This window comes from Anomaloglossus baeobatrachus, chromosome 5 (genome assembly GCF_048569485.1).
Source record: "Anomaloglossus baeobatrachus isolate aAnoBae1 chromosome 5, aAnoBae1.hap1, whole genome shotgun sequence".
Lineage (NCBI taxonomy): Eukaryota > Metazoa > Chordata > Amphibia > Anura > Aromobatidae > Anomaloglossus > Anomaloglossus baeobatrachus.
Genome location: NC_134357.1, coordinates 295,532,967 through 295,556,206, shown reverse-complemented (window position 1 = coordinate 295,556,206; position 23,240 = coordinate 295,532,967). Strand labels below are relative to the sequence as shown.

Sequence of the window (23,240 nt, the reverse complement as noted above, 5' to 3'; positions counted from 1 at the left end):
TATTAACCTTTGAGAGGTGTTGCTACGATCAATTGCTAAAATTAGTTAATTTACAAATTAAATGAAAAAATGTCTAAACTTTAAACTTTCTGATCTATGTGCTGTTGAGAATATATGGCTATAAGAGATTTAAAATTAGTGGCATTCTTGTTTTATTTACATCTTACACAACATCCTAACTTTTGGAATTGGGATATTACATACAGATGATACATACACTCTTCCATCAGCATTTACAGTAGTTGGCAAACAAGGTGACAGATAAATTTTATCAGTATATTGTCTGTGTAACAATGTCCGCTAGTGAGTAGCGTGCGTGCTCAGCAGTGCTCGTTACGCGATCAAGCATCGGTTGCTCGTGGAGCTCAGCAGAGTATCGTGAGTGTTCTGATGTTTCGCCTATGAGATGACCACAATGCACAGGCTTGCTTCACTGCATGATGTATGCAGGCACCCCAAGGAGAGACATTCGCAGTCTCTGAATGGCTCTCACTGGGGGTAAGGCAATGTTTTTGGATGTAGTGTGTCAAAAGAAAAAAAAAAAAACGGTCCTCCCTCCTTCTGGAAATGGTCTCTTTGGCTGGCTGTATGTGGGCGAAGAGCCAAACTGGTCAATCATTGACTTCCATTATACTTGTTACTCGAGTTGAGCACTTTCACAGCGTCTGACCTGCTTGTTTCAAGGACCGAACACCTGAGTATTTTAGTGCTCGCCCATCTCTAATGATAGCTAGTTCCCCCTCAACTGCCCTCAAAATTACTTTTAAATGGACTCTTTTAGCCCAGAGTGACTGTTCAAATCAAGTACAGGCGCTCAGTGCACTGTGGTGTGGCCCAACATTTAAAGTGCACCTTCCTACCTGCATGTTTTCCCTCCCTCTTTTTTGATTGACAGCTCTGGCTTCATGCAGCCAGAGAAGGGTGGAGATAGATGGAAAACAAGAAAGTGAGAAGGTGCACTTTAATATTTGGTCACATCATGACACGCCAAGCTCATTGGGGAACTAAACTCTTTCTACTGCTTATGTGCACCAGTAGGTGACAGATGCCATCATTACAAATACCATTTTTTTTCTGAAATGGTGTTGCATGTCAAAGAAAATATAATCTAAACAGAGTGCCAAAAATTAGGCGATTAGACATATTAGTCATAGGAGCTGGTCCACTGGCTTTTACTCAACAGGTTCTGCTTGACTGACAGGTTTCTTTGTGTATAAAGGACATAAAATAAAGATACTTGTAAAGATGGAGACGCTCTCCGATTCAACGTGCCTTGGCACACTGTAGGTTCAGCATACTATTCCGAAACCAATGTCACAGTTTGCCTATGAAGGCACAACGTCTTTAATTTCTTTATAATGTATAGATACAATGCCACCCATCAATGAAACCATGAAGGAGAAATAAAAAATACAGACTGTTCGGTACATTTATTATTGCATTAAATTACAGTTTTCAGTGTGTCACCAGTTTCCAATATGGTGACATCACCGGATAGTGCAGAATATTACAGTAGTTACAATCTAGAATATCCAACAAATCCTAAAACATTTTACAGTTCATTCGAGTGGAAAGCTATTTAAAATATAAAATTATGTCTATTGTATACAGACACCAATATCCCCAAAATGGTATCCTAAAATGACGGGTGTGGGGTGCATGTTTAAAATGGAGGGAAGATTTAGGCAAAAATGTATGTATGTTATTAGAGGGCACTCAGTACAGGCCAATTCTGGAAAATTAAAAAAGTGATAGCAGTATAATTGGAAAGGCGTAAACCTTTATTATTCCCATAGGCTTACTCCTCCTACTTAACATTACTTCAAGGTAATTATTGGGAGAAAAGATCTTTGCATACGTTTTTTTTTACTCTTTTTTTGCAATGAATCGTGCTGGTCCTGTTTCTTTAATCAGTAGAAGAAGAATCACAATTTGGACTGAAGAGGCTTCAGATATTTATGGAAGGACGCATGAACCTTAGAGAGAAAAAGAAACATTAGTTAGAATACATTAATCAATAAAAACCAAATGAATACATTTAAACAAGAGATCCTATAATGCTGCTCATGTGCGGATTACTATAGCCGATAATGGGTGCTCAGATGCAGAAACAATGACACGGGTAATGACAAGGCATTAACCAACCTAGAGTGCCACAGTTGTTACAATTAAGCCATGTACCTCCCAAGGCTACCAGTTATCAAACCTCTACTATGCAGCAATGTAAGAGGTTCGTGGATAAGTTCCTTACCTGCGTTTTATTCAGGGGTGACTTTTTGGCCCATTCGAACATGTTTTCATAAACGTTTCCATCATATCTTCCAAGCACAGAGCCCAGCTGAGTGTCTGTGTAATCAAATGCATCCACCAAGGCTACTGCATTAGGTCGGACTACTACCAACAAGTCCTTAATCCGCTGCTGTACATGCTCCAACTGGGAAGGTGTCATGAGACCAGCCTGCAAGGTGGAAAAATGCCATTAATCCCACGTTACCCAGCACTTAATTTTATAGGTATACAGAATAGCTATGTACACTTTAGCAAACAATTTTTATTATTTATTTTAAATTGGAAAAAGTGAAACTAACCATACATTATTGTATAGGGCCATACACAATTGCATTGTGGGGAGTATTATTACTATAGCGCCATTTATTCCTTTGCACTTTAAAAGTGAAGAGTATACATAAAAAAACAAGCATAATAATCATGAACAATACAAAACAGAATGGTACAAAAGAAGAAAGGTCCCTGCCCACGAGGGCTCACAGTCTACAGGGGATGGGCGAGAATACAGTAGGTGATGGATGGTTGCGTATTGGTGTACTGGTTTGAGGGTTTTTGTAGGTTGTAGGTTTGTCGGAAGACGTGGGTCTTCAGGTTTCTTTTGAAGCTTTCCATAGTAGGCGAGAGTTTGATATGTTGGGGTAGAGAGTGCCAAAATATGGGGGAGGCACGGGAGAAATCTTGTATACAATTGCGAGAAGAGGAGATAAGAGGGGAGTAGAGACGGAGATCGTGTGAGAATCTGAGGTTGCGTGCAGGTAGGTACTGGGAGACTAGTTCACAGATGTATGGAAAAGACAGGTTGTGAATAGCTTTGTATGGTTAGGCTTTTGAACTGGATTCTTTTGGCAATGGAAAGCCAGTGAAGGCATTTGCAGAGTGGCGAGGCCAGGGAATAGCGAGGGGAGAGGTGGATTAATCAGGCCGCAGTTTTGGATAGATTGGAAGGGTGATAGAGTGTTAGGGTATGTGCCCACAATCAGGATTAACTGCGTCCTGGACGCAGTGGGTCCTGACCTGCGGGTCCGCGAGTCTCCTCCTCAGAAGACCACAGTTGCTTGTACTCACGATCAGGGTTCAGAGCGCTGCAATCTCTCGCTTGTGTTCTCGCTATGGAGGATGCATGCGAATCCACAGCAAATAATTGACATGCTGCGGTCTGGAAAGCCGCACCGCAGGTCAGTGTTTGGTGTGGAAAAAACAAGTACAGTGGGCACGGGATTTCTAGAAATCCCTCCACTATGCTTGTACTGTACAACGCAGCGTTTTGGACGCAGCTGGAGCATGGTGTGTCGAAAACTCTGCAAACACTAATTGTGGGCACGCACACTTAGAAGGGAGGCTACAGAGTAGGGGGTTGCAGTAGGAGGCGGGAGATGATGAACTCATGGACTAGTGTTTTACTGATTCTTGGTGTAAGGAATAGACGTATCCGGGAGATATTTTTGAGTTGTAATAGGCAAGAGGTAAAGAGGGCTTGGATGTGTGGCTTGAAGGATAGAGCAGAGTCAAGGGTCAACCCAAGGCAACAAGCTTGTGAGACTGGAGAGAGTAAACAGCCATCGACTTTGATGGATAGGTATTGTGGGGGTAGGATGTTGAGAGAGGCAGAGCAAAGTTAATGAATTCCATTATGTCCATGTTAAGTTTTAGAAATTGCGCAGAGTGGAAGGATGAAATAGACAGACATTGTGGGATTTTTGTTAGTAAGAAGGTGATGTCAATTCCAGAGAATCTCGTGGGACTCTATGAGCTGTCCCAGGCCGAAGGTGTAGATGGAAAAGAGAAGGGGTCCAAGAATGGAACCTTGAGGGACATCGACAGTTAGGGGGTGAGATGTGGCCTACAGTGCTACAGTTTGTGCACCAGTTAATCTTCATACATGCCTTATTTGCCTATGGTTGTCACCCCACATGGAGGATTCTCTTGCATGTATACCTGCAGAAAGTCTCCAGTATTTCGGCTGATTCCATGCAGTGCGTAGAGGAGACAGAGTGAACTCAAGATCCGTTGAGCAGCCACATCTAAGACCTCAGACACCTTGTCCACAAAAAGCTTCACGACCACATAATGACAATGTGCCTGGAATTTAAGGAAATTAAAGCATTATGGTAGCAAGAAAAGAAACTACTGACTTAAATGTGGGGTATAAAGAGGGTTATCTATTGAAGTCCTGGTCTTACATCAGTGGCCCGGACCAGATCCACGGAGTTTTTGTTCCAAGCATCTTCTTTACGCTTCCCTCGTTTCAGATCAACCTGGACGTTTTTACATGCAGCTATGACTAGCCTAGAAGATGGGTTTGAAAAAGGAATGACAGATCATAACAGATAAAAAGGTCTGATAAGTAATGTAACGCTAAATGTATTTCATATATGGAAAAACAACAAGGTAAGATTGAACATATGACAAACATGGACAACAGCCGACTATTGCCCCAAAATACAAGGTTTTATATGATAGGAGGAGCACATTACTAAAAGCATCTCTTCAAAAAACCTCCCACCAAATGATTACTTCTTACCTGTACAAAAAGACAGAATGCCAGCTATATTTGTGCAAGAACAGTATCTGATTCAATCATATACTAATTTTTAAAGATTGGCCCAAATCTCTTTTGCCTATGGTACAATTGTCCTTTTTCAGTTTTATATTTTTCCTGGATTACACAAGAGTTCTGGTCCTGTGACTGGGCCTGATCCATTTGCGTGATCAATTATAGACTATATCCACCTTCACTTAACGAGGTTGTCCACTACTAGGACAACCCCTTCTGATTCCACGTATCCCCCAGGTAAAATAATAAAGCCTATATAAACCTTCCGTACAGGAGCCTTTCAAGTGGTGTCCGGGCTCGGTGTAAGGGCTCAGGTGGGGTTGTGACATCACGCGAGCCCCTTGTCCAAACACTGCTGGCTTCCTTCTTCCCGCCTTCTAACCAAATGAGCAATCAACAGGAAGGGAGTCCTGTCGCAGCGCTCACTTCCTGGTGATTAATGCGTTTGGTCCGAAGGCGGGAAGACAGAAGCTGGGGCTGATTGGACGCAAACCACAGTTGGCGTTTTAAGCAGATTAAAAGCTGCTTTTTACAGTGCCAGTAAAAGCGACAGGATTTCAGAAATCTCATGCACATGCTTTTAATTTTCCTGACTGAATTGGAAAACTGCAGCAGTTTTAAAAATTGCTGTATGTCAATTCAGCATTTTATCACACATAGAAAAGAAGTGCAAAACGCAGCAAATACCTGGCTATTACTTTTTTCAGAGTTTTTGGCAAAGAAAAATCTAAACGCATGTAGAGCAAGATGTGAAACACTTTATTTTTAGCATTTTCCTGAGTACAAACCATAATGTCTTTGTATCCTCACAGAAGCATGGATTTTATTTTGTTTCTCCTGATGGCGTTTTTTTTTTTTTTCTTGTTATGCTGTTTACATTTCGGATTAATTTATATTAGATTTTGATATATTGGAAATTTTTGAATGCAGCTTTACCAAATACAGTATGTATATTTTAATTTTTATTATTAATGGGGCAAAAAGGGGGCAATTTGAACCTGTTATTTTATTTAATTTTGTTCATATTCGTAAGTTTTTTTTATAATTTTTTTTTTTTACTTATCTTTTTGGGAAATTGAAGTTACAATCATCCAATCGCTTGTCCTGCTCTTATAGCACAAATCACGGTCTCCTATGAACGCCGACTCGCAGTCTACATTCACAGGAGGATCATCATGACAGACACAGGGGTCACCAACTGACCCCTTGCTGTCAGGACAACCAATCGCCCAATGATCACAAGCCGCTAATGGGAGTGGGGGAATGGCGCCACCCCCACCCTCTCCCCGCCGACGTATGTTATATTTCAGTGTCAGATTGATAGTGGGATTTAACTGGCTAACAGCCGTGAGCGTATCAGATCTGCCCATGGGTGTCAGAGGCACATGTTGGCTGAAAAGATCAGCAGTCATGTGCGGGGAAAGATGCGGGATCAGAGCGTGAGCCCTCAAAAGGCAGGGACATAAACCATACATAGCACGAATACGTGTTAAAGTAAACAACCCCAACCAATTCAACTTTCCAAGCTGTTTTTATATTTTTTGCATGAACTCAAAAACACATCTCTTCAGACAAGCTTATCATCATAACTTACTAACCTAACTCTCCCGTCCCGCCTTCTAAGGCTAGGTTCGCACACTGCGTCTTTTTGACGCTGCGTTTGTGCGTTTTTGGCCGCTAAAAACGCACAAAAACGCACCTGCGTCGAAAAAACGCATAAAAAAAACGCATGCGTTTTTGCCGCGATTTGGTGCATTTTTGGCTGTGTTTTTCATCTCTGCGTTTTGCTGCGTTTTTCCAATGCATTGCATGGGGGGAAAACGCAGAAAAACGCAGGAAAGAACTGACATGTCCATTTTTTTTTTTTTTAACTCAAAAACGCAGGTAAAAAAACACAGATGTGTGCGGACAGCAAAAATGAAAACTCATAGACTTTGCTGGGGAAGCAAAGTCCTGCAGTTTTGAGGCCAAAAACGCACCCGAAAAACGTGCAAAAACGCCGCGAAAAACGCACTGTGCGCACATAGCCTAAATGCTATTCATAACCTTCTCGCTCCTACTTCGGTCCTCACATCCTCCATACAACCAATAGCACGTAAGTGCACCTAAAAGGTTACTGTCTATTGACCGCCTCATTCAACTAGATATGAAATCAATAAAATTATCATAATAATGGCCGGACCAGTTACTACACATACGCTTTACCTTTTGTGTCCACCTATTTCCCCATAGATTGTAAGCAGGAGCCCTCATTCCTACTGTAACTGCTGAACTATGTACTATTTTGTTTTTGGCTGTACAAGCCCCCATATGATTGTAAATTGCTACAGAATATGTTGGCGCCATAAAAAAAAAAACCAAAACATTATTACTACTAATATAACCTTACTGCACAGCTGAGCGTAATACATTAATCCAGCTTTTTTTGTTCACAATTTTTAAAGACAAAAAAAAAAAAAAAAATGACTTTTTCCCCTATATAAATTTGATCAAATTGTCCTTTGAAAGAAAAAAAAAAAGTTTTGGCAACATTTTTTTTTATTGCAAATAGAACAGGTTTTAGCTGCAGAAAAAAAAGCCGCAAAAAAGCAACATGTGAACAACATAGTCTTACACTTTAAACTTTAGTAACAATTTTTAAAAAGTAACTGTCATTTCAGGAGAAATCGTCTGGTCTGCCTCTAGCTCCCCCACCCCCTCCGTAGAATCTTAAACATACAGTGCTGGCCAAAAGTATTGGCACCCCTGCAATTCTGTCAGATAATACTCAGTTTCTTCTTTAAAATGATTGCAATCACAAATTCTTTGGTATTATCTTCATTTAATTTGTCTTCAATGAAAAAAAAAAAAATTGTCATAAAGCCAAATTGGATAGAATTCCACAATAAACATAAAAAAGGGGGTGGACAAAAGTATTGGCACGGTTTGAAAAAATCATGTGATGCTTCTCTAATTTGTGTAATTAACAGCACCTGTAACTTACCTGTGGCACCTAAGAGGTGTTGGCAATAACTAAAATCACATTTGAAGCCAGTTGACATGGATTAAGGTTGACTCAACCTCTGTCCTTGTGTGTACCACATTGGTCTTCTTTCTTTTCTCCATGCTCAAAGAACTGTCTCAGGACTTGAGAATCCAAATTGTGAGGAAGCATGAGCAATCTCAAGGCTACAAGTCCATCAACAAAGACCTGAAAGTTCCTGTGTCTACGGTGCGCAGGGTCATCAAGAAGTTTAAAGCCCATGGCACTGTGGCTAACCTCCCTAGATGTGGAAGGAAAAGAAAAATTGACAAGAGATTTCAACGCAAGATTGTGCAGATGGTGGATAAAGAACCTCGACTAACATCCAAACAAGTTCAAGCTGTCCTGCAGTCCGAGGGTACAACAGTGTCAATCCGTACTATCCATCGGCGTCTGAATGAAAAGGGACTGTATGGTAGGATACCCAGGAAGACCCCACTTCTTACCCCGAGACATTAAAAAGCCAGGCTGGAGTTTGCCAAAACTTACCTGAGAAAGCCTAAAACGCTTTGGAAGAATGTTCTCTGGTCAGATGAGACAAAAGTAGAGCTTTTTGGGAAAAGCCATAATAGAGTTTACAGGGAGAAAAAAAAAAAAAAGCGGCATTCAAAGTAAAAACCACGGTCCCTAGAGTCAAACATGGCGGAGGTTCCCTGATGTTTTGGGGTTGCTTTGCTGCCTCTGGCACCTCTACCAACAAATTTTGCAGCATAATGTAGGGCCCAGTGTGAGAAAGCTGGGTCTCCCTCAGAGGTCATGGGTCTTCAAGCAGGACAATGACCCAAAACACCTCAAAAAGCGCTAGAAAATGGTTTGAGAGAAAGCACTGGAGACTACTAAAGTGGCCAGCAATGAGTCCAGACCTGAATCCCATAGAACACCTGTGGAGAGATCTCAAAATGGCAGTTTGGAGAAGGCACCCTTCAAATCTTAGGGACCTGGAGCAGTTTGCCAAAGAAGAATGGTCTAAAATTCCAGCAGAGCATTGTAAGAAATTCATTGATGGTTACTGGAAGCGGGTGTTCGCAGTTATTTTGGCTAAAGGTTGTGCAACCAAGTATTAGGCTAAGGGTGCCAATACTTTTGTCTGGCCCATTTTTGGAGTTTTGTGTGAAATGATCCATGATTTGATTTTTGTTTCATTCTCTTTTGCGTTTTTTCATTGCAAGCAAAATAAGTGAAGATAATAATACCAAAGAATTTGTGATTGCAATCATTTTCAAGAAGAAACTGAGTATTATCTGACAGAATTGCAGGGGTGCCAATACTCTTGGCCAGCACTGTATTTATCTCCGTATTGTAAAATGTGTCTTTATTGAATACAGTTTTTAATAATATTTGACAATGGGGGAAATAAAAACAAAAAAAGTCTAGAAGAAAAACAAAAAAAAGCAGAGGTGTCTGATAAATTGCTATTTTCAAGCATACTATTGACCGGTTTTTATTTCATAAAAACAGTTATAGCCTGAATGTCAATTTTTTATTAATCAGTTATTTATATTACGTAATCTCACAAATTGGCTGTAAGGCAATGATCTTTTCATATGCATAGAGTGCTACCCTTTGTAATGGTGTGAGAGGGTGAGTACATTAGTGACCTTTATCCACTGTGAATATTGCAAAACACATTTTACTGTTCATTGTATGCATTGTTACTTACCAGCCACAATTCATGCAATCCACTTGCGTGAATTGTGAGAAGATTCGTGTTGGACTTTAGGGAGGAGGACCATGATTTATGTGAGCAGCACCCTGTGCCGGAGATCACCATTCTACAGTTGCTGGCTTCACTGGTCACCGTGAGAGGATCTCCAAGTGTATTATGGCAGCTGGACACCATAGTACCCAAGTACGGTAGGCTGGGCCCAGGACCGCGTGCACGCTACACTTTATGTTTTGGTACCAAAACACCTATCTGCTTGAGTTAGGCCAACTATATACACACAGTAAGGGGTACTTTGCACGCTGCGACATCGCTAGCCGATGCTAGCGATGCTGAGCGCGATAGTCCCCGCCCCCGTCGCACATGCGATATCTTGTGATAGCTGCCGTAGCGAACATTATCGCTACGGCAGCTTCACACGCATTTACCTGCCCTGCGACGTCGCTCTGGCCGGCGACCCGCCTTCTTCCTAAGGGGGCGGATCGTGCGGCGTCACAGCAACGGCAGGCGGCCAATAGAAGCGGAGGGGCGGAGATGAGTGGGACGTAAACATCCCGCCCACCTCCTTCCTTCCGCATTGGCGGTGGAGGCAGGTAAAGAGATGTTCCTCGCTCCTGCAGCTTCACACATAGCGATGTGTGATGCCGCAGGAACGAGAAACAACATCGTATCTCCTATTGGTGCAACATTATGAATATGACCGACACTACACAGATCACCAATTTACGACGCTTTTGCGATCGTTTATCGGTGCTTCTAGGCTTTATACGTTGCGACATAGTTACTGGCGCCGGATGTGCGTCACTTTTGATTTGACCCCGACGAGATCGCAGTAGCGATGTCGCAGCATGCAAAGTACCCCTAAGACTTGCCTACTCTGCTGTGTCAGTTTACAGTTACATGCATGGACTGTTGTTCTATAAGTTTTCCAAGACTGTTGCTGAGCTGCGTGGTTAGCCTTCCCACTTTTACCATTTGCCTTCTCTGTGAGGCTTCAGCAATTAAGGGTATTCCGGGGTTTATGGGATTTGTTTATGTTTTAGCTTTGTGAAGGTCTGTGCTGCACCACTGGTAGGACACACACACACACACACACACACACACACACACACACACACTTCCCAGAGGGATTACTAGGCACTAGACGACTGTTGAGACAGTCCCATGGTTAGGCAAAGGTTAGAGAGAAAGCAACAAATCGCCATGACTGGTGGTGCATCACAGGGGTGACAGCCTTAGGCATTGTATTTGTATTGTTTTGATTATGGATGCCTTTCTGTTTTTGTAGAGTACAGCAATAATTTATCAATCTAACTGGGTAGAGTCGCTTTCCGGTGCGTGGTTTGGCTGTATACTGGGGAGCCCATCCTGTACACGACTTACAATGCAGGAATCTGTTGCCTGAATCCAGCATCCTACAACCATTGGTTATCGATTGATTCTCTCTTCTTCATACCATAGCATCACGTTAGATTTCATGATCCCTCCACATGCAGTAAAATACATATGGAAAATACGGTCGTTGATTTTACATGACAGTTTGCCAATTACGTTGCATCGCAACTCCAAACCATTATGTCACGCTCCCCGGGTCCTCGGCTCCCCTTCCCGGGTCTCCTGTCCCGCTCCCCGGCTCACCTGCCACGCTCCCCGCGTCCCAGTCTCTTGTGCCCGTCCTTCCTAGGCTCCCTGGCCGCCGATCCCGGCGCCCGACGGCCTCCCAGGCCCTGGCCGGCTCCCCTGCGTCCTCCTCTCAGCCTCCTTCCCTGGCTTCTGGCACCCGGGCCGCGCGCATGCGCATTAGGGCGCGCGCAGCGGTCACTGACCCTTTCTTAAAGGGCCAGCGCCCATTAACAGGAAATGAGGTTAGACAGGTATGGGGTATAAAGGGGGTTCTTGTCCAAGGGGGCGGGGCCTGATCTTCGTGTTTCCTGAGCTAGGAGTCAGGTCTCCTTGTGTTTTCCTGCCATACTTACGTATCTCTCTTCTAGAGCTGATCCCGCCTCGCCATCCAGTCCTGCTGAATCCCGAGCCCCGCACGCTGTCCGTCTGCCATCTGACAGTCCGTACCATCTCTGATCCCTGCGGTGACCCGTCATCTCGCTCCAAAGGTTCCGGACCCCGCCTGACATCATCTTGGCTTCCGAACCTGAGCTACGTCACCCGGACTGCCATCTGTGACTCCGTGGTCCCAGGGACTCCTCCGCTACCTTCACTTGCACGGACTGTTCTGCTGCCCATCAGTGCTTCAGCTACCGGACTCCCTACCACCATCTTAGAGTTCGGCCCAGTGGATCCACCTCCTGGGTCTGCCCGACCGCCCGGCCCTGACAGTAAGATCAGGCCATGGATCCCGCTGCAGCACTATTGGCCCTGCAAGAGGAACTCCAACGCCAGCGTGAAGTCCAGACCCGCATGCTGCAATTTATGACCTCCGTGGACACCCGCCTGTACACGTTACAAGCATCAATGACGCCTGCAGCAACCAGGTCCCCCACTAGGCAATCCACGGCTCCCGCACCAGTGGCAGCCGCGTCGGATGCCTCCCGACTCCGTTTGGCATCACCACCTCGTTATGCTGGAGATCCCAAGACCTGCAGGGGCTTCATAAACCAATGTTCCCTTCATTTCACGCAGCTGCCACATCTGTTCGCCTCCGACCAAGCCAAGGTCGCCTTTATAATGTCTCACCTGGAGGGCGAGGCACTGGCGTGGATGAACCCCTTGTGGGAGAAGGAGGACCCCATGACCAAGGATCTTCAAGAGTTCCTGCAGGCCTTTCGCAGTACCTTTGACGAGCCGGGACGCGCCTCTGCGTCTGCTTCATCACTTCTCCGCCTACGTCAAGGAACACTGACGGTGGGCCAATACGCCATCCGTTTCCGCACTTTGGCTTCTGAACTCGGGTGGAATAATGAGGCCCTGACAGCCGCCTTCTGGGAAGGACTTTCGAGTCGCATCAAAGATGAGTTGGCGGGTCGTGACGTGCCCTCCACCCTAGATGCCCTGATTGCCCTAGCCACTCGAGTAGACATTCGTTTTCAGGAGCGCTCCAAAGAGCTGGTTCGTGAGCGACGTGCGGTACGGCACTCCTCCCCGCCACAGAAATCCTCTGTGCCGCAGTCATCAACAGCTGGGATTCCTGTCCACGAACCCATGCAGGTTGACCGAGTACGACAGTCTGACCAACGTCGAGCAGAGCGGCTCGCCAAGGGCCTCTGCTTTTACTGCGGAGAGGGCACACATCTCCTACGCTCCTGTCCGGAAAGGCCGGGAAACTCCAAAGCCTAGGGTTGGTAGGAGAGGCCACCCTAGGTGCTGGGACTCTCTCAGACCCAGTTATGTGGACGGTACAAGTATCAACAGGAGAGACGCGCTTCACGGCTGAGGCATACCTCGACTCCGGAGCAGCAGGCAATTTTATCCAGCAGGCCACGGTGGACAAATACCAGCTGCCTGTTACTCTACTCGAGAAGCCCCTACTGATTGCCTCGGTGGATGGGAGACCCCTCTCTGATACCATCTCCTGGATCACCAAGCCGGTGGAACTGCGTATCGGTGCTCTGCACACCGAGAACATCTCTCTCTACGTCCTTCCACACATGTCCCATCAAATCCTGCTGGGACTTCCTTGGTTGCGAACACACGAACCATCAGTCAGCTGGGGTACTGGCGAAATCACCCGTTGGGGCTCTGCCTGTCATGAAAGATGTTTAAAGTCTATACAACCAGTCCGACGACCTCCGGTTCCTGAGTACCTACCGGGTCTGCCCTCGGCCTATTGGTCCTTCGCGGACGTTTTTGACAAGAAGGAGTCTGAGGTACTTCCGCCACACCGTCCCTACGATTGCGCCATCGACCTGCTCCCAGGAACAACACCACCTCGAGGACGGATATATCCGTTGTCTCCAGCCGAAACCAGGGCCATGTCCACCTACATCACGGAAAGCCTGGCAAAGGGATTCATCCGGAGATCCTCCTCTCCTGCGGGAGCAGGCTTCTTCTTCGTTAAGAAGAAAGAGGGTGACCTATGCCCATGCATTGACTACCGGGGCTTGAATCAGATTACCATAAAAAACAAGTACCCCCTACCGCTCATCCCCGAATTATTCGATCGGCTCAGAGGAGCCCGTGTGTTCACCAAACTGGATCTTCGGGGTGCCTACAACCTAGTTCGTATCCGCTCTGGAGACGAATGGAAGACCGCGTTTAATACTCGCGATGGGCACTATGAATACTGCGTGATGCCCTTCGGTCTGTGTAACGCTCCTGCCGTATTCCAAGAACTGGTGAACGACATTTTCCGGGACCTCCTCTACGTATGTGTAGTAGTTTATCTGGATGACATCCTTGTCTTCTCTCCGGACCTCCAGACCCACAGAGAGAACGTAAAGCTGGTTCTACAAAGACTGAGAGAGAATCGTCTCTACGCCAAATATGAAAAGTGCGTCTTTGAGCAGTCTTCTCTTCCTTTCCTGGGATACATCATCTCGGGTACTGGGCTGCAGATGGATCCAAAGAAGGTCTCCTCCATCCTCCACTGGCCTCCCCCTTCTGGACTGAAGGCAATCCAACGGTTCCTGGGATTTGCCAACTACTACCGCCAGTTTATCCCTCACTTCTCCGCCCTGACTGCTCCTCTCTCCGCTCTGACCAAAAAGGAGGCTAATCCAAAGGACTGGTCACCTGCGGCCGACGCCGCGTTTTGCTCCCTGAAGCGAGCATTCGCCTCCTCTCCTGTACTCCACCGACCGGAGTTAAACCGCCAGTTCACCTTAGAGGTGGATGCCTCCTCCTCAGGAGCCGGAGCAGTGCTCATGCAAAAATCCTCCTCCGGGAAGATGGTGACTTGCGGTTTCTTCTCTAAAAGCTTCTCAGCACCTGAACGTAATTACACCATCGGTGACCGAGAACTATTGGCGGTCAAACTGGCTCTGGAGGAGTGGCGCTACCTCCTGGAAGGAGCAGTGTACCCTGTGATTATCTACACGGACCACAAGAACCTGGAATACCTGCGGTCCGCTCAGCGACTGAACCCACGACAAGCCAGGTGGTCCTTATTCTTTGCCAGGTTTGACTTCCAGCTTCACTTCCGACCCGCAGACAAGAATATACGCGCTGATGCCTTGTCTAGGTCTCTCATGCCTCTGGAGCAGGAGGAAGAGACTACCCAACCTATCATCTCTCCTAGCAAGATTGTTCCGGTGGCTCCTGTCACTCTGGCCCAGATACCACCCGGGAAGACCTATGTCTCTGAGACCGACAGGCAAAAAGTGTTACACTGGGGTCATGCCTCGAAAACAGCCGGCCATGCAGGCCAGAAGAGAACATGGGGTGCGATTGTACGCCATTACTGGTGGCCATCCCTTCGCACGGACGTTGCCGCCTTTGTCTCTGCCTGCCCCTCTTGTGCCAGGAACAAGACGCCCAAACACCTGCCCTATGGCCGTCTTCTGCCTCTGCCGATACCCTCAGTTCCATGGCAACACATAGCGATGGACTTTATTACGGACTTGCCAGTATCATCCGGACACACAGTCATATGGGTCGTGGTGGATCGGTTCTCCAAAATGGCTCACTTCGTCCCTATGCCCGGACTGCCCTCTGCTCAGGAACTCGCGGAAGCCTATATACAACATATCTTCCGCTTGCATGGCTTTCCTTCCCACATCGTGTCCGACAGAGGAACTCAGTTCACCTCCCGCTTCTGGAGGGCTCTCTGCAAACATCTGGGAGTGACTCTGGACTTTTCTTCCGCTTACCATCCTCAGTCTAATGGCCAAGTGGAAAGGGTCAATCAAATCTTGACCTCCTTCTTACGCCACTATGTCAACGCCCATCACGACGACTGGTCCACGCTTCTGCCTTGGGCTGAATTCTCCCATAACCACCACGTCAGTGAGTCGTCCTCCAAATCTCCCTTCCATGTCGTTTACGGACTGCAGCCTTCCGTCCCGTTGCCTATATCCCCTTCTTCGGATGTCCCTGCTGCTGATACTGTAGCCCGTGACTTCGCTACCATTTGGGACTCTGTCAAGGCGTCCCTTGGGCGCGCTTCCCAGCGGATGAAGAAACACGCTGACAAAAGGCGTCTAGATCCTCCGTGTTTCTCTCCTGGTGACCTGGTCTGGCTTGCTTCCCAGTACATCCGACTGAAGATACCTTCCTACAAGCTGGGTCCTCGCTACATCGGGCCGTTTAAGGTCCTCAGCAAGATCAATGAGGTCTCCTACAAACTGAGGCTTCCGACCACGATGAAAATACCCAACTCCTTCCACGTCTCTCTACTCAAGCCGGTGTTCCTTGGTCCCTTCTCCGCTGCTGCCACTCCGGCTCCTCCTCCTATTGCTGAGGACGACATCTATGCGGTAAGGGATATCGTGGCCATGAAGACTGTTCGTGGCCGGCAGTTCTTCCTGGTGGACTGGGAGGGGTATGGTCCTGAGGATAGATCCTGGGAACCCAGGGAGAACGTGGGCTCTCCTCTGATCCGTGCCTTCATGTCCCGGTTGCGGGGAGGGGGGCGTGGGGAGGGGGGTACTGTCACGCTCCCCGGGTCCTCGGCTCCCCTTCCCGGGTCTCCTGTCCCGCTCCCCGGCTCACCTGCCACGCTCCCCGCGTCCCAGTCTCTTGTGCCCGTCCTTCCTAGGCTCCCTGGCCGCCGATCCCGGCGCCCGACGGCCTCCCAGGCCCTGGCCGGCTCCCCTGCGTCCTCCTCTCAGCCTCCTTCCCTGGCTTCTGGCACCCGGGCCGCGCGCATGCGCATTAGGGCGCGCGCGCGGTCACTGACCCTTTCTTAAAGGGCCAGCGCCCATTAACAGGAAATGAGGTTAGACAGGTACGGGGTATAAAGGGGGTTCTTGTCCAAGGGGGCGGGGCCTGATCTTCGTGTTTCCTGAGCTAGGAGTCAGGTCTCCTTGTGTTTTCCTGCCATACTTACGTATCTCTCTTCTAGAGCTGATCCCGCCTCGCCATCCAGTCCTGCTGAATCCCGAGCCCCGCACGCTGTCCGTCTGCCATCTGACAGTCCGTACCATCTCGGATCCCTGCGGTGACCCGTCATCTCGCTCCAAAGGTTCCGGACCCCGCCTGACATCATCTTGGCTTCCGAACCTGAGCTACGTCACCCGGACTGCCATCTGTGACTCCGTGGTCCCAGGGACTCCTCCGCTACCTTCACTTGCACGGACTGTTCTGCTGCCCATCAGTGCTTCAGCTACCGGACTCCCTACCACCATCTTAGAGTTCGGCCCAGTGGATCCACCTCCTGGGTCTGCCCGACCGCCCGGCCCTGACACATTACTGTAATCAATGTACTTATCTTCCTGTAATAAAGTTTCAAATTGGTGCAATCCAAGAAAAATAGAAGACAGCAAAAGGACAAAGACAGGAGATTTGTATGCGCTTTCCAATTCAGTCCTACGTCAGGGGATTAGGTCTAAAAATTGGTATATGATTGAAATCAGATACTGTTCTGGCAGAAATAGTGAGGCTAAAGCTCATCGAGTCCTTTCATAAATGGTGAGAGGTCGTTTTGAGAAGAAGAGAAAGATGGCAAGATAAATTACCCTGATTAGGTATTCATAGATAACATAGCTGGTCATGCGGTCCCCACCACTGAATAGACGGAAAATACTGAATATGGTCCTGGCGTGTCATAGTGACTGACTTTATAACATGCAGAATAATCACGTTGTGTATGTGGTGGTCTGTTCTTGCAGATACAACATCAGCAATATGATCCAAGAATAAATATGCTTATTCAGAACAGGAGTAGGTTGCCCTTAAAGGAAACCTGTCATCATATCTTCTCCCCCTACATCATGTTGCTTTCAAATTTAGATAGCAGAGACCCCGATTCCGTGTCACTTACTGGGCTGATTTGCAGAGTTTTGATAAAATCATTGTCTTATCTGCAGATTTCACTAGAGGACAAGTAAACTTGCTTCCAGGTAATCAAGCATATTTATGAGTTCTGGATAATCCCACCCCCAACCACTAATTGGTAGCTTTCTGCCTATGCACAGTGTACAAAGAAAGCTGCCAATCAGTGGTGTGGGCGGAGTTATACAGAGGTCAGCATTCAAAGCATTGGTTCATCTCCAGCAGATAAAACAGTGATTTTATTAAAATGACAGCAAACAGCTCAGTAAATGACACATCACTGGAATCAGAGTCTCTGTATTATGCGGGTCTGAGATGGGGTAGCAAAAACCTGGTGACAGATTCCCTTTAAATCTAATAATTTTAGCAGGCACAATCCTAAAACAGACAGACATTCTCCTTTGCAGGGATTGAAAGCATGAGGAGAAATCCATCCACTGCAGGTTATCATTATTACAGGGAGAAGAATACTGGATTATGTGTATTATGGGCCAAAAAGACAGGGATGACCTATCCTCAGGATAAAAAAAAAAAAAAAAGTGCTGATGGCACTCCGAAAATGCAGTCTGTACAGGTGCAAAACTGAACATGACATATAATATCGAGTAACGAGATAAGCCTTGATGTGGCTACTGGGCAGATATAAAAACCGGCCATTTTTGTATGCTAAATATCTCCATTTTTTCTAGCTTTCCTTAAGAAGTAATGCAGATCTATATTCTTACATTCATTGTTTGCATGCTTTAGCATTTCAGAGTGTAAATGTCCTTTTTTGTTATTATATGTTATGTTCAGTTTTGCACCTGTACGGACTCCATTTTGGTCGTGCCATCAGCCTTTTTTGTCTAGATTATGGAGTCATCCCCTCTGACTGTGCACCCCTCCCCCATTAGCTTCAGGTGATTTTATTCTTCAGTAGCAGATTCCTACATGCCCTTACACATGGAGGTTTGTAACCCTGATACAGGCTTCAGTTCAGAGTAGGTTCCCAGTAACGAGATATGCCTTGACGTGGCTACTGGGCAGATATTAAAAATTGCCAATTTTTGTATGCTAAATAGCTCAATTTTTCCTGATTTCCTTAAGCTGTAATGCATATCTACATTCTTACATTCATATTTTACATGCTTTAGCATTTCAGAGTGCAACTGTTCTTTTTTTGCTATCCTCAGGATAGGCAATCAGTGTTAAAGTAGTGGCCAACCTCTTTAAATGCAGTGACCATGCCTGGTCATACCTCTTTTTACCTACCAAGATGCCCGTTGTTTATAGGCTTCCACTAGACTTCCCAGATCATTGATATCTGTCACCAATGATCGCCCAGACAGGGGTTGCGCTTGAACTCGCTGAGAGGACACATCATTAAGGTAGGAGACCATTCCTCCAAGGCGTTCTCCAGATAAAGCTGCAGTATAACTTTTAAACAAGAACCTATGAAGGAACACAAGGACGTCTAAATATGCAAGTTTTTAATTGTAGCAGAATTTAACTTTCTGGTGAGCCCCTCGGTTACCTGGCTGTCTGCAGCATCATCACCGTATTCTCACCCTCATAGGTACATGCAGGAGTGAAGTTCACATAGATGTCAGGGATTCCACTGCTGCAAGAGTATCCATGCCCTCCACATGCCATCCTGCACTCCTCAATACCGTAGCTTGCAACCCAGGTAGTAAAGGCTTTCAATCCAGCAGAGAGGGCATGAAGCTGTGAAAAGAGGTCACAAGTTATGCACGGTTGTTCTACATGACTTATACCATGAAACACTTGGTCAATAGCCATTGCCATCAGTTAACCTCACCTCTGGAAGCTCACTGAGGTTCCCTTGCTGGATGTCGCCTGTTATTCTATGGTATGTTTGGCTCATATAGGAGCCTACAAACTGGAATGCATAAGCTGTGGCTAATAGTGGGAACAACTTGTATTGCTGGGTCTGGAAGTCCAGGATCTGTGGTTCAGGCTCTCTGCAGAACCAGAAGAGAGTATACAATAAATTATGGCCGAAGGCATACACATTAGACAACTATGGCTGAAAGCCAACTCACCCAGGTCTGATCTCGGATTGATGTCTTACGGCACTGTAGCGAACAGCAATAGTGCAAGCTCTGGAGAGGCTACGTGCAGAGTCACCTACAATCATGGAGCGGATGAATACCATGGTGCCGTAGGTCAGTTTATCACTAAGTGGCTTTACGTATGTTCCATCTGGTTCCACCTAAGGAAGATATATAATGGCTGCACATAAAAAGAAGATGATATTTGAGGACGAAGCTTCAATAAAACATGTAAGCATCCCCAAAAAATAAAGAGCTCTAAACAAGAAAATGGGAGTATGATTAGCATTTATAGTCACATGTTAATGTTTATGTCGCGGGCGGGGAGGAGGGTGTCAGCACACTACGCTCGCCCCCTTCTGCTCGGGTCCGGCGGCCGCTGCTCAGTGGTGGCTCGAGCTGTAGGCCGGATCCCGGGGGTTCTCGAGCGGCACTCCTCGCCCGTGAGTGAAAAGGGGATTTTGGTTGGGGAGATTGTTTATTGTCCGTGACGCCACCCACGGTTGTGGTGATTTCACCACCGCTGCTCGGTGTGGGGATCCCGGGAGTGATGGTGGGGGAGCAGCTAGTTGTTGTGTTGCCCCTCCGTGGGTAGTGGTTGGTGATCCCGGGGCCCGGTGATGGTTTGGGAGGTGCAGGGCCTGGTGGGCGCAGGGACGCGGGGGCAGCGCTGTGCCTTGCGGCACGGAGGTACTCACTCAGCCAGTAACCACGACACAGTTCTCGGTAAACAAACGGCTGGTTGGACGGGTCCCTCGGACGGTTCACGGTGCTGCGGTTCCCTGCAGTTGGCGGTGATGGTCACTCTTCCCTGCACCTATGTTACGTCTATTGGTAGCGATGGATTCCCACCGGTTACCCGCTCCCCGACTACAATCTGGGCCGGAGGAGCTCCACACCTTGCCCGCAGGCGCTGGCCCTGGGGAAACTGGTGCCCTGGCGGTGGCGGTGTCTCCCCTGTAATGGTTGAGCTGTTGCCTTCAATCGGGACTTGGTTGTTGGGGGGGGGGGGGGATCTACGTCCCCTTCACTGACGGATTCGGCAAATTATGGCGACTCCTAGCCTTGCCGGGGTCCGAGAGGCCCCATGCCCTGGTACTGACTGTCCTTTGCACGCTGCTCCAGACCCCCGGGCACACAGCCTCCGTGGTCCTTCCAGGAACCTCCAGACAGTCCCACTCCAGACAATCTCCGCCGTCTGCTGACCTTGCTGTCTCTGTCCAGGCACACAGCCTCAGACCACTTCAGGCTGTACTAAACTGCCACTTTGCACTTTCTCTACTTTCACTTCTCTGTCACTTCAGCTTTCTTCTTCAGCTCCACTACACTTCACTTCCTTCCACTTCCTCCTCCCTGGCTGAACTCCTCTCTAGCCCTCAGCTAGACTTCCATTCTCTTCAAACTCCACACTCTGCCTGCTTCTTCCTGCCTCCAGGGCTGTGAACTCCTTGGTGGGTGGACACCAACCGCCTGGCTCCACCCCCTGGTGTGGACACCAGCCCCTGGAGGAAGGCAACAAGGATTTCTGGTTAGCTGGTGTACCTGCAGGGAATGTGGGGTGTGTGTGTTGTTGTGACCTGTGACCCCTGGCTTGCCCAGGGCGACACATTCCCCCTTAGCAAAATGCAGACCGTCCGCGGGCTGCCGTCCAACACCGGTTTTATTTTTCTGTAAAAGATAACATAATAATAACATATTTACATTTTTAATAACTCTTCCCAAGACGGGAGGCACATTTACTTTTAACGTTGCAAACGGTTTACGGTTACGGTTTCCGCTCTCTCCCACCCAAGCAACCTGGCCCTGATGCTGCCCCTAAAGCCCAGGCAGCACGCCTTGACCCACAGTCCAGCACACGGTACCCGAGCGGGATCTGTCCTTCCCTCCAGAGGGTAGCCACCGGTTCCTTTGGTGGCTGGGCCCTAGCCTGCTCTGCTCAGGGCCATCCCTCCAACCTGCCTCTCCGGAGGCGGCATTGCGGAAAACGGTAACGGTAAACAACATATTTACAAGCCACTAACGTTTGTGGTTGCCCTGCAAGTTCACGGGCTTGTCCATGGATAGTTCCCATGCAAAACTTTTTAAACGGTCCCCATGGGGACAACGGTGCCGGCTCCGGCCGGTTGCAAATCACAAAGAATCAGGTTAAACTTCGGTTAATCATTTTTCATCATTCACTGTAAACTTTTCAAACAAACACAAAAGGTGGTCCCAACGGGGACTGCTGCAGCGGGCATCCGCTGCCCTTGAGGCGGCTACCACCGCAGGGGGTCGGCCCTCTCCGGGACCGAGCGGTACATGGGGTTTTCTTCCCACTGGCAGTTCAACCCCGAACCGCTAACAGCAGTTAGGAATGGCGGCGGAGGCGGCATGCTTGGGACCTCTTCCTCCATCAACGACATTCTCTCCGGACCCCCAGCCGCGGTGCTGATGTCCGTCTCCCACTCAATCAGGGCCGGTTCTGGGGTTTGGGTGGACTGATCGCGACGCGGCACGGCTGCAGCGGCCCCTTGCTCACGGGCCCCCACTACGGCAACCATCCTTCGCATCTCTGCCTTCCAATCCATCAACTGCTGCAGGCTCTGCGCCCTCACCTTCACGCAGAATCGGCCCAACTCCCGCTCCAGTCACGCAGCGGTCCCGGCGGGGAGTTCACCCGGGCCGCAGTCCTCAAAAGCTACTCCGCCTCGTTTCCCCCAGAGCTTGGGTACTCCGGTGGCGGGTATTCCTGCACTCCAATTCGAGGACGCTGCCATTTCTCCATCTGCGTCCCCCTTAGCTCTTTTCGGCCCCTCCTCTCTCGGGGCGGGGTTTTGGCCTTCGCGCCTCTACTACTCGAGAAGACGCTCGAGCGGGAACTTTTCGCGCCAAAGATGGCGGATTCTGAAATTTTTCTGCCGGATACCTCCGGCGGTAACAAGGCGCACCTCTACCAGACGGCAGAGCGGTAAGATCCTGTTCGTGACGCCAAGTTGTCGCGGGCGGGGAGGAGGGTGTCAGCACACTACGCTCGCCCCCTTCTGCTCGGGTCCGGCGGCCGCTGCTCAGTGGTGGCTCGAGCTGTAGGCCGGATCCCGGGGGTTCTCGAGCGGCACTCCTCGCCCGTGAGTGAAAAGGGGATTTTGGTTGGGGAGATTGTTTATTGTCCGTGACGCCACCCACGGTTGTGGTGATTTCACCACCGCTGCTCGGTGTGGGGATCCCGGGAGTGATGATGGGGGAGCAGCTAGTTGTTGTGTTGCCCCTCCGTGTGTAGGGGTTGGTGATCCCGGGGCCCGGTGATGGTTTGGGAGGTGCAGGGCCTGGTGAGCGCAGGGACGCGGGGGCAGCGCTGTGCCTTGCGGCACGGAGGTACTCACTCAGCCAGTAACCACGACACAGTTCTCGGTAAACAAACGGCTGGTTGGACGGGTCCCTCGGACGGTTCACGGTGCTGCGGTTCCCTGCAGTTGGCGGTGATGGTCACTCTTCCCTGCACCTATGTTACGTCTATTGGTAGCGATGGATTCCCACCGGTTACCCGCTCCCCGACTACAATCTGGGCCGGAGGAGCTCCACACTTTGCCCGCAGGCGCTGGCCCTGGGGAAACTGGTGCCCTGGCGGTGGCGGTGTCTCCCCTGTAATGGTTGAGCTGTTGCCTTCAATCGGGACTTGGTTGTTGGGGGATCTACGTCCCCTTCACTGACGGATTCGGCAAATTATGGCGACTCCTAGCCTTGCCGGGGTCCGAGAGGCCCCTGCCCTGGTACTGACTGTCCCTTGCACGCTGCTCCAGA

The 23,240-nt window shown here is 48.3% G+C and overlaps 1 protein-coding gene across 2 annotated transcripts in view; it reads right to left on the bottom strand.

Annotated features, from left to right (window-relative positions):
- Positions 1-1,411: 1,411 nt before the first annotated feature.
- Positions 1,412-23,240, bottom strand: part of ACOX1 (acyl-CoA oxidase 1) — a 56,083-nt gene continuing 34,254 nt past the window's right edge. For both annotated transcript variants that reach the window (XM_075349600.1, XM_075349599.1), the window contains exons 7-14: positions 19,455-19,624; positions 19,211-19,373; positions 18,926-19,116; positions 18,664-18,843; positions 4,470-4,575; positions 4,225-4,368; positions 2,252-2,458; positions 1,412-1,976 (exon numbers count right to left, since the gene is read on the bottom strand). In XM_075349600.1, the coding sequence (XP_075205715.1) occupies positions 1,926-1,976; positions 2,252-2,458; positions 4,225-4,368; positions 4,470-4,575; positions 18,664-18,843; positions 18,926-19,116; positions 19,211-19,373; positions 19,455-19,624 (1,212 nt within the window). In that variant the 3' untranslated portion in view covers positions 1,412-1,925. The remainder of the gene's footprint in view (positions 1,977-2,251; positions 2,459-4,224; positions 4,369-4,469; positions 4,576-18,663; positions 18,844-18,925; positions 19,117-19,210; positions 19,374-19,454; positions 19,625-23,240) is intronic.